The 15,240-nt window shown below is 36.5% G+C and overlaps 1 protein-coding gene across 6 annotated transcripts in view; it reads right to left on the minus strand.

Annotated features, from left to right (window-relative positions):
• znf827 (zinc finger protein 827) overlaps positions 1 to 15,240 on the minus strand; it is a 75,543-nt gene that overhangs the window by 20,572 nt on the left and 39,731 nt on the right. For all 6 annotated transcript variants that reach the window (XM_042716509.1, XM_042716508.1, XM_042716507.1 and 3 more), the window contains exons 6-8: positions 2,490 to 2,729; positions 877 to 931; positions 690 to 790 (exon numbers count right to left, since the gene is read on the minus strand). In XM_042716509.1, coding sequence (XP_042572443.1) covers positions 690 to 790; positions 877 to 931; positions 2,490 to 2,729 — 396 coding nt within the window. The remainder of the gene's footprint in view (positions 1 to 689; positions 791 to 876; positions 932 to 2,489; positions 2,730 to 15,240) is intronic.

Below are 15,240 nucleotides of genomic sequence, written 5' to 3' on the forward strand. Positions count from 1 at the left end.
ACACCGGGTCAAAGGTGTTAGACACTTAGCAACGAAATGCCAAAAAACATGGAGAAAGAGAAAGAATTTGAAAGAGAATGAGATGAAAAAGGTAGACAAGGGTCATGGCCGCTCTTATGTGATTTGTGTACGTCCGCTTTGTGTCTGCGCGTATGAACGAACGCATGTCTGAGTGTGTAGTGAATTAACTTTCACGCACCCTGGACACGAAAAACCCAATCATTTTTTCATTAACTGGTGTAGGGAATCGGGCCAGGCGAGCGCAAACTAATTACCCTTTGCCAGAGGGGCCAGTAGAGGGAGGCAGGGAGTGCCAGCTGCCCAGTGCAGTGGTCTCAAAGCTGGGTGGGAGCGCGAGGGGCCTCTGAGTCTCGCATTAGATGAGAGGGGCGGCTTGTATGCAGAGATCTATGTAAATGTGAGCAGGGTCCAAAATGAAAACCAAACCATAACTGTATGTGGGATATTCCTCACATCAAAGCACCAAAACACATATTAGGAACAAGTATCATATGATATGTGCTATTTGTCATTAATACCCATGGGAAAAGAAACACTGAAATTGTTTTTGACAGAATTTTATATGCACTTTTGTCAACAGAAAAAAAAAAAATTATGAGCAGGTGTGTCATAAAGGCAATTTGTGAGCAAGTATAGGGTCTTGGTTGGTGCAGAGGAAGCGGTTTTACCTTGTTGGCCGACCCTGTTTGAAGATCCGGCTTCAGCTGGGGAAGAGCTCTTGGAGCGCGTGCTGAAAGGTGATTGTCTAAAGCGGTCGTCTAGGAAAGGGCTGGAAAATCACAAGCTACCATTAGATTCAATAAATGTGATTCACTACATTCTGGCAGCATGATAGGAGCACCACAGTAAACCCACCTGTGTATGCCGAATGATGCATTGTCTTTGTTTTCGTTAGCTTTACTTACTTTTTCTGAAAAAGAAAAACACAATGGAGTTAAAAATAGGCTTGTTTTTGTGTTGTACTTACAAAAATCATATGCCACCAGTAGGTGCAAATAAGGCAATTATTTATAAAGCTGACCATTAATCCATCCCTGATAAAAAGACAATCATAGTTGGTCTACAGCATATATTGTGTTTTGCATGCTGATAAATTAGAATGCTGTTTTGCTAGTAATGCAAGAACCAATTTTTCCAAAATTGCTATAACCCCCCCACCCCTTTAAAATTCATTTGTCAAACTAAATAATTTCCCAAAATTCTGCTAAATGCAAAATCCAGTTTTTACCAAAACTGCTATAAAACCATACTCTCTAACACAGTTTTAATAAATTCAATGCTTTCAATAATAATAAAACAATAATGAAATTCACTTTTATAGTCATAAAAATAAATAGTTTCAGTTAATTTTATGATTGTGCTTTTCCACCAGCTAGACCAGCATGAAGCAGCCAGAATGGAATTCTTGTTTTTCAGTAAAAATCTAAACATAAAATTGAGTAAATATATTCAGAAAATATTTTGAATATTTGAAGTCTTTTTTTTTTTCATGTAAATTTATTTGTTTTCTTGTTTTAAACCAATAAAAATGGGGTAGGAAAAATACATAATGCATTTGAATACATATTAGAATTTCATAAATTCAAGATTAATTATCAGAAAAATATATTACACAATTTTACGTTAGATATTTTGACAAGAAAAACAGGACAAAAATACTAAATAAGAAATAATTCTGCCATGCATGCTGATTTAAGACAGTCTTTTCAGCAGGGATTGCAGTGGTTAGATTTTTTTTAACCATGTTTTGCCAAACTGCTTTTAAAATCTTGAAAAACAGAGGGCTGTCTGTCTATCTGCCTGTCTTTCTCTCTTCTGGTGGTCTGGTAATGACCTTGCTCCCTGGGTGGCACTTCCTAAGCCCCCTCTCCCTGACACCCTCTCGGTCACACAGCTCACAGAGGATGGAAGGGCTCTCTGCGTTGCCATGACGATGCTGCACAGGAGCAAGAGGGAGAGAAAGAGAGAGAGAAAGAGAGAGACAAGGGAAGTGTGTGCAACCGAGTGTGCTTGAGCCAGAATGTTTGAGAACAATGTGAGGGAGTCGAGGGTTGAGGGGTTATACATACACACTGTGCAGCTACACACCACTCCCATGGGGTAGAGGGGGAAGTGGGAGGGTGTGAATGGCGTGTGTGTAAGGTTCGTGTATAGATATATATATGTGTGAGTGGGGGGAGGCTTTTTGTGATCGGCTTCCGAGGTGCTAGATGGCATTTAAAGAGAGCCGTAGCTGGCAGCGAGGAGCGCTGGGGGCAGGTTTGTCTCTGCTAATCCTCAGAACGCTCTTGGAAGAAAAGCTCAATCCTGCCATCATTTAACACCACAAATATCCCTCCACTCTCTAGTGTGTCAGTGCAGCAATCAGAGAAGACGATGAAGAAGAAAACCTGAAGACTGCCGCTGCGGAGAGCTTTTTTTTAAAACGGACAGTCCGCCCCTTTGTTTCTTCTGTCATAGAGACTTACCAGACAGTTTGAAAAGCAGCTCAGAGGCCATTTTGACTGATATGTCCTGGGAGAAGAGGTCATTTTGGGGGCGGGGCAAAGGATCTGGGAGGTTAACCATTGGTTCCTTCTTCTCACATCCCCCTGAAGTGCTGAAGCCCAGTAGATGAGAGGAGGGAGGGGCCAATTCTAGGGGCGGGTCCACTTCCATAGGCTCCGCCTTCACTATGACGTTCTGGTGGCAAGCTTCTTTGTTATTCTCTGAAAATGCAAATTAAGGTGAATGTTAATCCATTTGCAAACCACCATTATAACACTGATTCTAATTAGCAGTGCATGCTAAGGATAGAGATTTCAAAAAACCTAAGTGTTTAACTTCCACTTCAGTCAAAGATTTCAAGCAATGAAAGCTTTTTGCAGAAGTGGCCATCGCCATGAGTATATTTGGTAATGGCCTCAATGGTTTGAAATGGTCTGACTCGAGGCTAGAGCGGTGCTATTTGCAATGTGATGGTCAGTGGCAGTCCTGAGGCGAAATCGTGCATAAGGTGCTCAGATGCCTCCAGATGATCCTTGGAAAAAGTTACAGCTTTGAATGAGAGCGAGAGAAACAGAGCGGCACAATCCCATGAAACTGCCGCAGATCCACCACAGGTGATACTTCATTTCTTTTATTTTAAAATTAATTCTGTATGTAATCCACATTTTTACGGATTGTAATTTGATTATGTCTTTGCAAATGTAACTGTAATCTGTTGGAATAGATACATACACTTTTTAGTATAGCCTATTGATTATGCTTCTCCAGGTACTCCATTTTTACCAAGCCTGGAAACGAATGACCTCAAAACATGTGGTACATTGAGCAGTGCTGTTATTACTACAGATGCACAACAATACGATACCATATTGATTATTAGATTATTGATACAATTTAATTATTTAAATGTTTTTTTGAAAGATTATAATATTGAATATTATATTCAATATTATAAAAAACAATAATATTGTGAAATATTATTACTGATATGATTTCTTTTTGAATATATATATATATATATATATATATATATATATATATATATATATATATATATATATATATATATATATATATATATATATATATATATATATAAATAAATTGTCATTTATTTCTATGATGCAAAGCTGAATTTTCAGTAGACATTACTCCAGTCTTCACACAACATACTGTTGTGATGCTTAAATTCATTTTATTAGCCATTTATTGGTTATTGGTCATAACTTAAAAATAATATAAAAAAGTGAAGGACCTGAGCCACACCTAGGCACCATAATATCAAAAAGATAAGGCTCTCCAGTGAACACCCTGGCAATCTCATATTAACATCCTGGTAACATCACCCACATTTTTCTGCAAAAACAAGAAGCAAGATTTTGTTACCCATAACCCCCCTGGCCAAAGGCAGCACATATGTCAGCTTACTGTCATGTGCAACATATTTGAATTTGAGCCTGGTTGTCCATTTTGTGACTCATTTGAGTTTTAAACTGCTACAGAGACAAGGGCATAATTGAGATAAGGCTGTTACCAAAGGCGCTCGAAGCTGAAGCAGATGTCTATAATTTGGCTTAAAAAAAAAGGGGTTTGAAATCTGGTCAAAATGACTCAGAATGTTTTTTCTTACTCACTACTCTAGGCTAAGCCAAAAAGAAAGAGTACAAAAAACCCCCAAAGACCTCCTCCAATACAATCAATTCCTAGTCCACCTCTTAAAAAAAAAGTGAACCTGAAGATCTCATTTGTGCCAGTCGAACAAATACCAAACTTTAGCACAGATTAAACCAGATACCTGGCGAGTTTATGTTTTGTTTTTGTATGTGCTGTGGTATAAAACAGAACACAACAGTGAGGGCTGAACTTGACAGTACATTTACAAACCTCTAAAGGTTTCAAGAACTTTGTGTGGTTAGCCTAAAAAACATGCAAGCACCACGACAAGACAAAAAAGACAGACAGTCAGTGAGCTCATAGGAACATTGGAGTTCTTTTAATGAAAACCAGCTCTTGTAAACTCACTCAGCCTTTCTGATATAGAAAAACAAAGAGGTCTGCTCCCAACATTTAGACTGAAAAAAAGGAGGGTAAAAAAAAGTTTAGCCTGTTGGTCTTATCAGATCAGACGTCTGACAATATGTACAGCTGAGCAGTAGATGGCATATGCTTCTCAGGGGTGACCACGTTTAATCAGACAGCTGGGGAGGGAGGAAGAGGGGGCATAATCATATGAATTTAGTCTGGACGGAGACGAGGGAGCAGGAGATTGTGGGTAGGCCAGCTGACCTCCACCCCTCCCATTAACAGCGAGTGTTACTGGGTCGGTTGGAGTGTTGTTGTCTGGCTCTGACCTAGATTGTGTGTGAATCCAGTGTATGTTTACAGTGTCTGAGTGTGCGGGGGGTCAGTAGTGTGCCCAGGTGTCAGGAGCTGGAGGAGGCAATGGCACACGGGGACACTGACAACTAGTCCGTTAATCCCTTGATAAAGTGCCTGGAGCCAGATTGAGGGCTGGGGTCATTTAGGGGACACGCAGTCTCACAACACACACGCACAGAGCAATGCACTCTTGCCTTGGGTTGAGTGACGTCAGTAACTGCCTTCAAATGCATTTGTACACATGTATGTAAAAAATGAGTAATGTAGAGAGCAGGTCACTATGAGGAAGAGAGCGCAACCAACAATGAGCAGTGTTTTGAAAGCATCTAAAATAGACAGTGTGTTAGATATGCAAATTATCATGAGTAAATAAATGTGCAAATACAGAAAGGAAAATACAAACACACACACACACTGAAAGCGCAGGGAGGTTAAACGGAGGCTGACCAGTGGCAACTATCGGTTTAGCCATCTGGTCTATCAAAGATTCCGGCCTGTTAAACCTCTTGTGAGCTCTGAGAGTTATAAACAAGTGCAGATTTATGAAAAACAAATAGAAAACACAGGCACACCGAAGCTACAGACATGTCATGCTTTGGTGCTCATGTGGGAAATGCAGGTTCGAATTCAAATGGCATTGTGTCCTGATCTCATTTTCTGGTTTCTTACCAGTGAGCACATATGCACACCAATACCCTGACTGATAACTACCAAAATTAGCTCATGACATCAAATCAATAACTCGACAATGGCAGAATATTACCTTTACAAGATTTTGTAAGTGACATCACAACATGATCACTGCAATGTTCAAAAAAAGTTCCAAAATATCAGGAGGAAATGTGTTTAGAACTTATATTCTCCTCTGATGTTTGCAGTTTCTATGGCTCTATGACTTCTCCTTCATTTGTATAAGACAAGAACACATTTTTATATTTTTGTACATTATATTTCCTCCTCCTCTACCGTACAATGCGTACTATGGCTGATGCACTTAAATCCACAGTAAAGGACACTTTTGGGGTAATCGGAGTAATGGACAAAAATATGGCTGTGTTGATCAGTTTATGCTTAAAGGAAAACAGTTTAATGTGTTTACATGACAACACTTGGGAGCAGCTTATTAAGAACAAGCATGAACACATGATCAGTGATTTCCTGTCTTTGACAATGAAAGGTGTGAGAAAGACAAATTAATATACTGTTTCAAATTTGTCAGAACACTTGAGGGTCCCACCATACCATCATTTTTTGGAACAGTTGATTTAAATGCGCATTTATTAAACATGACATACAGAAATATCTGCTATTATGCTATGACTGTTCAGCACAAAGGTGAACACAGATAAAAATAGTAATAGTATTTTTAGTAAATAGTATTAATAGTAAATTAAAAAGATTCTGTAACTTCGTTGTCATGTGAAAAGGAGGATCCACTTTTCCAGTCCCATTTTGTTAAGACTAACAAAATTGTATGTGAATGCAATACATGTGCATTCAGAACTTTCTGACAGAAAATAATTAGCAGATTACTGATTATAGGTTGCAAAAAATAAAAATTATTATATTAGGGTAATTATTTTATATTTTCATATCTTATTCAAGTAAGCATTATTCTTTTATTTATTTCTACAGTAATTTAACTGTCCTATTTTTGTGACATATATCATCATATATTTATGACGATATATATCATGGTGATGATATAAAGATAATATAGAGATTTTGCTATATTGTTTATACCGCTTTATGTAAATATATTTGAGGTATGTAAATATATTCACACATTTACACAAGTTATTGATATGTTAAAGTGAGAAAGAATAAGAAAATAAAAGCATGGGATGTGCTTGATGTTAAAAAGTTATTAAGCCTAATATACTTTATGCTGTCTGCTCTTGTCTGAATAACTTTTTTAGCTTTAACAAGATGCAATGTAGCTTTAGTTCATACAGTGAAGATTGGGCAGTGCTTTATTTTTAGAATTGATTATTCAAATTCCGTAGTATTTCTTACTACTCTAAGACATTAATGCTATTTTTAAAACCAGTCTACCTGATTTTTTTCTTTCATTTGTAATTTGCTTTGTTTATATTTTTAATTACAAAGAAATTAACAAAAAAACAACAACTATATTGTGATTTACATTGTTATCACAAAATAACATTTTTATAATAAAATTTAGCAAAATTGCCACCCCTAAAACATTATTATTATTTTTTTTAAATCAGCATCAAGATTTTAGGTGAAAATTCACATTCTTTAATCTCACTTTTTTGCTTTAATTCTTTAGTTTAAATAGTCCTCCATTGTGGCAAATACGTTTTCAAAAGTATGAATATTGCATGCTGTTTCTCAATTAAGTTGGACTCAAACAAACTGCATGTATAATAAAAGTTATCTATAAAATCAGTTAAAAGAAAACAAATTGTGTTAAAAATAGCTTCAGACAGCGTAACGCATGTCACACCACACGACATGCCAGCTTGACAAAAGGATGCCATGTCAACTAACTATAATTATATTATGTGACTGCATTCACCCACCATTATTTCTACGTCAAACATTTTAGAGGCGCCATATAAGAAGAAGCTGCTGAAGGTTGGTGACAAAGACATGCGCCGCAAACTTCACCCTCATTTAGACAATAAAGGCATGAATCAACCATCGTTCTCACCACATCTGTTTGGCATACTAAACAATCTGACAGCCTCAGAGTATTAGTCATTCAACACATGCAAACCCCACTTGTCACACGCACTTTGATGCGCTGTACAGTAGTCTGAGAATATGAATCTGGAGGTAAGAGTGAGAGAGAGAAAGAGGAAGAAAGGGAACCAGTGTGCATAGAAGAGATGCAAACAGGGAAGAGGAAACAAAGTTAAAAAATTGGGATTGGGACAAGAGAACAGTAAATTAGTCAGGTGGACTACTTTATCTATTTTTGCTTCATCTTTGAAAGGATGCATTTTATTTATTTATTTTTTAAGCCCAATTTTCCATGTTTATATATTTTTAAAAATACGAATTTCTTTTATTGTTAAACATTAAACAGCTGAGTCCTTAGCCATCTTCAAGAATCAGCTAAACACACATCTCTTCCATCTTTATTTGACCCTTCAACTCTAGCACTCTCTATTCTAATTCTATTCTTAAAAAACAAAAACTCTAGCCCTCTAACATTAGCTCGCTCAATTCTTTTTCTATTCTATCGGTTTTCTTTTTATTTAGTATATGACTGGAAAAAGACCTTGCAACGTGTACTATTTATAAAAAAAAAAAAAATTAAATAAGATTTTTATATGAAAAAGAGACATGCATCAGAGGGTCAGACGCAGTGGACGAAAAGCTAGAGGTGAAGAGATATAAACAATAGGGTGAGATGAAAGCGGAGAAGAAGGATAGAGAACGAGGTTGTCATTCTGCACTACTTCTCCTTTGGCCCGATGGAAAGGATGACCCGCTTAGACATGAGGTGAAGAGTTCAGCTGCTTCAAAGAGGTTCAGAGCAACCGCAGCCCGCAAAGAGACAAGGGAGAGCTGATCCCAGACCAGCGGCCGAACAGCCTCTCAATAATTCAGCACATCATGATGCAACGCTCACCTCAGTTGGAGAGAGAAAGCGAGAGAGAATCAGTGCTCCACATGCCCCTGAAGAGGCTACCAGAGGGATGCTGGGTTGTGTGTGATGCAGGAAATGGTCAAATGGCTGTGCAGGCTTTACAGTGGTTTCATTTCACACGGAGGAGTATCTGCACTCTAGATTGGTGAAAAGGCTGTATTTTTGCAGTTATAAAATACACGTGGGGAAATCTTTTAAGCTGGGGATGGGTGAGGATGGTCTACTATTCAACCAAGTAGTCGAATGTTTGGAGTTTTTCTTCAACAGGTACGGTAAATTGAGAAATGCAAGCTCTCCAAGAAGGTTAGTATGATAGTGTGCTAGTTAGCCGGTTGACAATTTGTATGTTAAAATTGTCTTTAAAAGGATTGATCACCCAAAAATAAAATTCTGTCATTAATTACTCACCCTGATGTCATTCGAAACCTGTAAGATCTTTTTTCATCTTTGGAACACAGATTATAATATTTTTGATTACATCTGAAAGCTTTCTGACCCTCCATAGACAGCAAGGGTCCCACCACATTCAAGGCCTAGAAAGGATCAAGAACATCAACAAAATAGTCCATGTGACATCAGTGGTTCAACTGTAATTTTATGAAGCTATAAGAATACATTTTGTGCGCAATTTTTTTTTTATCTTGGTACCTTTCTGGGCCTTAAATTTGATAGGACCCTTGCCCTTGTCTATGGAGGGTCAGAAAGCTTTCGGATTTCATCAAAAACTATCTTACGGGTTCGGAACAACATGAGGGTGAGTAATTAATGACAGAAATTTCAGTTTGGGTGAACTATCCCTTTAAGACACTGTGTCGCTAAATTCAGCTTTTTTTATAGCCTCAAAACCCAACTTTTGTAATGAATCCACAATCAACAAATCCAACTTTTATCAACATAATTACTGTCACACTTACAATGTTCCTATTATTATGCATAATCCATGGGTTAATTTTTCGAGAGAACTATTATGGGCTAAATCTAGCTCATTTGTAAAGAATATCTGTCAGTTACTCTGTTGGGGGGTTATTAAATTGCATTCAAACTGTGCCGTTTCTTAATAATTACTGAGCTATGAACACATGCAAATGAATATCTTTGGACACTGCGTTGCTTTTCAGATTTCTAAAGTTTTGTACCACAACTCAAAACTATACCGGACTTCTTTTGGAACATAAAGTCCAGAGGTTCTGTTCCAAGTATCACCATTCAGTTGATCACCAATGACCACTCAAAAGATTTCAGCATTGGTCAAATAGAAATCTTGTTAGGCTGAAGCTGTAGGACCGTGTGTACTCATAATAGCATATTCTGATTAATATCAATATGTCTGACAAATAATGCTGCTGCAAGAGACTCAACCCTTGACTGGCCCTTTGCAGTACAAGAGCCCTTACAAAACTTGTACATTTTGCACTCCAATTCCAAAATACTAATCCATAAAAATAAATATATTTAGAAGTACTTGAACTTCTCTGTCTGGTTTCATTATTGATATCATGGTCAAACTACAGTGCTGCATTCAGAGTTTATCAGGGAGTCAAAAACAGACCAGCTCACAGACTTTGAGTGCAAACAAAAATACCTCTCCTTTTTGTCGATTTCTTCAGTTTTGGCTGTTTCTTAATATTTCACAGGAACAAAACAGACATATCAGTGCGGTCTGTCTACATTAATTTTGTGGCCCGCATCATGCTGAAGATTAGTGTATTTGTATTACAATTTGCTCAAAATATTAGGCAGTTTGATTTTTTTTTATTAAATGTATACAATCACAGTAGTAAAAGTTGCTCGATCTCTGCAAGCGTTGTCACTAACGTGCAATTAAACACCAAAACGCCCCAAACAACTTAAAGAGAAGGGTTGTCCAACAAAAGAGGACATTTAATAACATGATTTTACTGCACAACATCAGTCGAGTGTTGAAATAACTTCATTTTGTGATCTGATGTGCGCTTTTTGTCACAGAACGAGGCAGAAAATATATTCTATACGGTAATAAAGAATACGTCGATTGGCATGGATTATAAATATACTTTATTATTATGAAAAAGCCAGAGATGGCTTGAAGAACACAGATAAACCATATATTGTCGCATTGTGTGTTTACTGTCATATACTGTTGGATATTTAAATAAATAGCCAGATCGCGAACAGATTCAATCACCCATGCAATCTTGTTCATGACAGGATTCAAAATAGAATAAATCACCTTTTTGAAAGTGACGACGCTTCAAATAAAGATTGTATCAATAACAATGTAAAGCCAGTAGGTGGAGATAAGTGACATAAAAAAGAGATTTGTTAAAAAAAAATGTTGATTCATTCAGGAATTAAACAAGTGAAGTCTTTGAGCGATTCATTGAATAATTTGTTCAACTTAATTTTTTTTAAACAATTCATTAAATATTGTATTTTATAAATAGACTGCAGCAATATTTACTAGAAACTCTTCTAAATTACATGTTATTTTGTTTAGTTGTCTGTTTTTTTTTTTCTCTCAGAATCATGGTGGGAGAATAGTGATATCTATTTTAAAAATACAGTCATGATTCTCCAGTTTATTCAGAATCGTTCAGCTCTAGTTGATCATTTATCCACATGTAATGTAAACAAATAAATTACTTTAAATTCAGATAAAGCATCAAAGATGTAGTCAGTGAGGTTCAGCATCCAGAACGTATACATTTATTTTGAAATGACAAATGCATTTACATATGTATGTGCTTAATAAAAAAATACCCTGCAATTGTACTTTTGGATACTAAACTGGTATACCTGCAGTCTGCTTTTGTGCTTAATGCATTTTAATTGTGTGGAAGTAGTGCTGAAGTCCAAATAAAGATATACTTAAGTATATTTGATTGTGCTACCTTGGGTACACTTTAAGTAGCTTGCATTTAATCATTAGATCATACAATCCTTATTAAGAGTGATATTAAAACACATTTTAGGCTTAATATTAAGAAATACTCCAAAAGAAGTTAAATTATAATTTTATATCAGTAAGTGATATGTCAATTAATACATTAATGGATCCAAATTTTACGTAGTATGAAAAAAAATATTTTAAATAAATTATGGCAGTTTTTTTTTTTATTACTCTTTAAAAAAAATATGTTCAGTGTTATTTTAAGGACAAGCAAGACTTAGATAAGTGATAAACTGAATTACTAAATCAGTAAATCAGAAAAATATTGTCTTGAATAATGTCTGATGATGCAAATTGTAATTTGTGGCCCTTCGTCTTGTATGTGGTTTAAATGCGGCCTGCTTGGCCTCTGAACTTGAGTACCCCTGATGTAATCTATTCATATCCTGCTCTGCCAATGTAAAAATGTTGGCTATGCATGAGTTGAACAGATGCATAAATGTAAAATATACATTTTAAACATTTACTTAAAAAAAAAAAAAAAAAAAAAAAAGAAATATATATATATATATATATATATATATATATATATATATATATATATATATATATATATATATATATATATATATATATATATATATATATATCATACATTGGTAAAGGGGATAGTTCACCCATAAGTGAAAATTATATCAATAATTACTCTCACGTCGTTCCAAACCTGTAAGACCGCGTTCATCTTCAGACCACAAATTAAATGAAATCTGAGAGCTTTCTGACTTTCACCCTAGGATTACACGGAGGAGAAGAATTGTTGAATAAAGTTATTTTAGTTTTCTTTTTGCGCAGAAAGTATTCTCTTAGCTTTATAAAATTACGACTGAACCACTGATGTCACATGGACCATTTTACCGATGCCCTTACTACGTTTCTGGACCTTGATCGTGTTAGTAACCTTACTGTCTATGGGAGGGTCAGAAAGCTCTCAGATTTCATCAGATATATCTTAATTTGTGTTCTGAAAATGAACAAAGGTCAAGTTTGGAATGACATGAGGGTGAGTAATTACTGACAGAATTTTCATTTTTGGGTGAACTAATCCTTTAAAGGGGACATAACACACACAGTTTCTACCAATCTCATGTTAATCTTGCGTACCCTTTAGAGAAGTTTTACATCCTTTATATCTCAAAAGAGTCTTTAGTTTTATCAGATTTATAAAAGAAAGATACTGCTGTACCGCTTCTCTCTGAAAACAGTCGAGATCCTGGAGGCATGAAGGAGTATATTTGGCACAGAAATACTAACTCCGTCATACGTTCAACTAGTTTTTTGAGACTTGGGTCATGTTTAGCATAAGACTCCAACATGTTAGCAGCATAAATAAGTCAAAATGCATGAAACAACATTAAACATCCCCTTTAAGTATAAAGACACAAAATATTTTTTCAATATATATTTTTAAAAGTGCAAATGTTCAGGGTTATGCTGTGTACCGCCTAAAGGAATTCCGCCATCTGAGAACCACTGGACTAGTCAATAACAAGTTTTTCATATTCGTTTTCACTATACACATTTCCAATCACTGAAAAAAATGTCACTGCTCTTCTACTGATGGCAACTCTCTGTCAAAATACATTTCTTTAGTAATAAGTTCTAAATTTCAAACTCAATGGAGTATGATTCTAAGGTGGGATTTTTGAGGTCATGGCCACCCAGCAGCCTACCGCAGCATTTCTGGCTGGCATGGCTCATGTTGTCTTACTGCTGAGCTCTGTGATGATGCCTCTAATTGGCTTTGGGTATAATAAAACAAGAACAAGAACCTGGCAGAGAAGAGGAAGAGACGACCAGGTCAAGAAATAACCCCCCTGAGAAAAAGCTGCAATTGGTTGTATCTCTATCTGTATGGACAAATACAGGTTGTGCTGTGGCGGATGAGAGGATGGCAGTCCTCTCTTAGGTCCTGTGTGCCCCCTGGTGCAGCGCCGCATCAGGGTCCATCTGTTGAAGCCCAGGAACCATCAGTGCGGAGGGACTAACACGGCAGTGGTAATTAGCCACAGGATGCAAACAGCTACCATCAAACAGATGTGGGGGAAGTCGACACATTGTTAACTGGTTTGATGGGGGGTGGGTGGGGGAGGTGACCTACTTTAAATCGTGTGATGCAACACCTCAAAATGGGAAAGCTGCTATCCACACCATGAAACAAACCAACAAAACTGTCTTACTGATGTCTTGTCAGTGCTTAAGACCAAATAGCTACAAGCTAACCAGGCCCAGTGGTCAGGCTTTCAGTAACTTTCACACAATGGGACCATGAACTTTTAATCTCATGGAAAATCCCCCGGGAGCAACCAGGAGATAAGTGTCATGAAGGTACATGAGCAGATGCATGTACTTGTACTTCTGTGGCAGAGAAAACCTACAGTGTCATGAACAATTTGGTCTGCCTGGTGAGTTGAGTATACACAGGACCCCAGTGAGTATTGATTTTTTAAAGCTTTATCAAACATGAAAGTATAAAAACGTATAAATACAAAGTTCTGTCATGAAACTCTAGATGGCGCAGGCCAATAGGTTCTAACTCAATCTGATATAATGACATCAGGTGATTGGTTTCTTTTTGCATTAGCAGCCAATGGGCTTGCTGCTTAGCATTCAAATACTTGGCTAGAGCTTGCTGTAGTAGTTGCAGCATGCTTGAGAAACCCTCCACCTTCCCCAGCTCCACCTGTACAAGATCTGCTACAGGGTCATTTCATGTATGTGACCCTGGACCACAAATCCAGCCATAAGGGTCATTTTTTTTAAACTTAAATTTCTACATCATCTAAAAGCTGAATAAATAGGTTTTCAATTGATGTATGGTTTGTTAGGAAAGGACAATATTTGCCAGAGATACCACTATTTTAAAATGTGGAATCTGAGGGTGCAAAAAATCTAAATACTGAGAAAATCGCCTTTAAAGTTGTCCAAATGAAGTGTTTAGCAACACATATTTCTAGTCAAAAATTAAGTTTTGATATATTTATGTTAGGAAATTTACAAAATGTCTTCATGGAACATGATCTTTTCTTAATATCCTAATGATTTTTTGACCCATACAATGTATTGTTGGCTATTGCTACAAATATACCTGTGTGACTAACGACTGGTTTTATGGTCCAGGGTCACATATGTTACATGTGCAGCTGCAGTTTTTCCTACAAGCAGCATATCTGTGGATGAATTGGCAGTAGCAAGTCTTGGTACTTGTTCTGCCAGAGCAAAAGCAGCAGTAGCAGCATAGCAGATCTATTCCTCCAAAACCAAACAAATTAACATTACCATATATATTACCATGCTAAACTCTCAGAGAGTTGTTATGACAGAACTAAGCATTTATGCAGGGTATATAGACTAAGCTAGCAGGCTAATCAGCTGATGGTATGCTAAGCTAGTATGCATAGAAGTTACCTAAGGTAACTTCAACCCCCCACCACAAAAAAGGAGAAATTTCACAATCAAAAAACTTTAGCGCTGTAAATCATGTAATGGGATTGTATCTCTTCACCAGACTTAAATTAAAATGGATTTTACAACATCCTTATGACCTTGTTGGACCTTGTTGGTTACCCAAACTTTCAATGGAGGAAGGGAAACCTTTTAGATTTCATTAAAAATAGCTTCATTTTCAAAGATTAATCAACATTTTAGGGGTTTGGAATGACAGAATTTACAGAATATTTTTGGTAAACCATCCCTTTAAATAATTGCCACAAGAGAATGATTTGATACAATGTGGTCACAATTTAAAACAAGATAACAAATTAATTTGTGGGAACAAGTTTTTAATTTGTGGCCACTATATCTT

Source organism: Cyprinus carpio, chromosome B1 (genome assembly GCF_018340385.1).
Source record: "Cyprinus carpio isolate SPL01 chromosome B1, ASM1834038v1, whole genome shotgun sequence".
Classification (NCBI taxonomy): domain Eukaryota; kingdom Metazoa; phylum Chordata; class Actinopteri; order Cypriniformes; family Cyprinidae; genus Cyprinus; species Cyprinus carpio.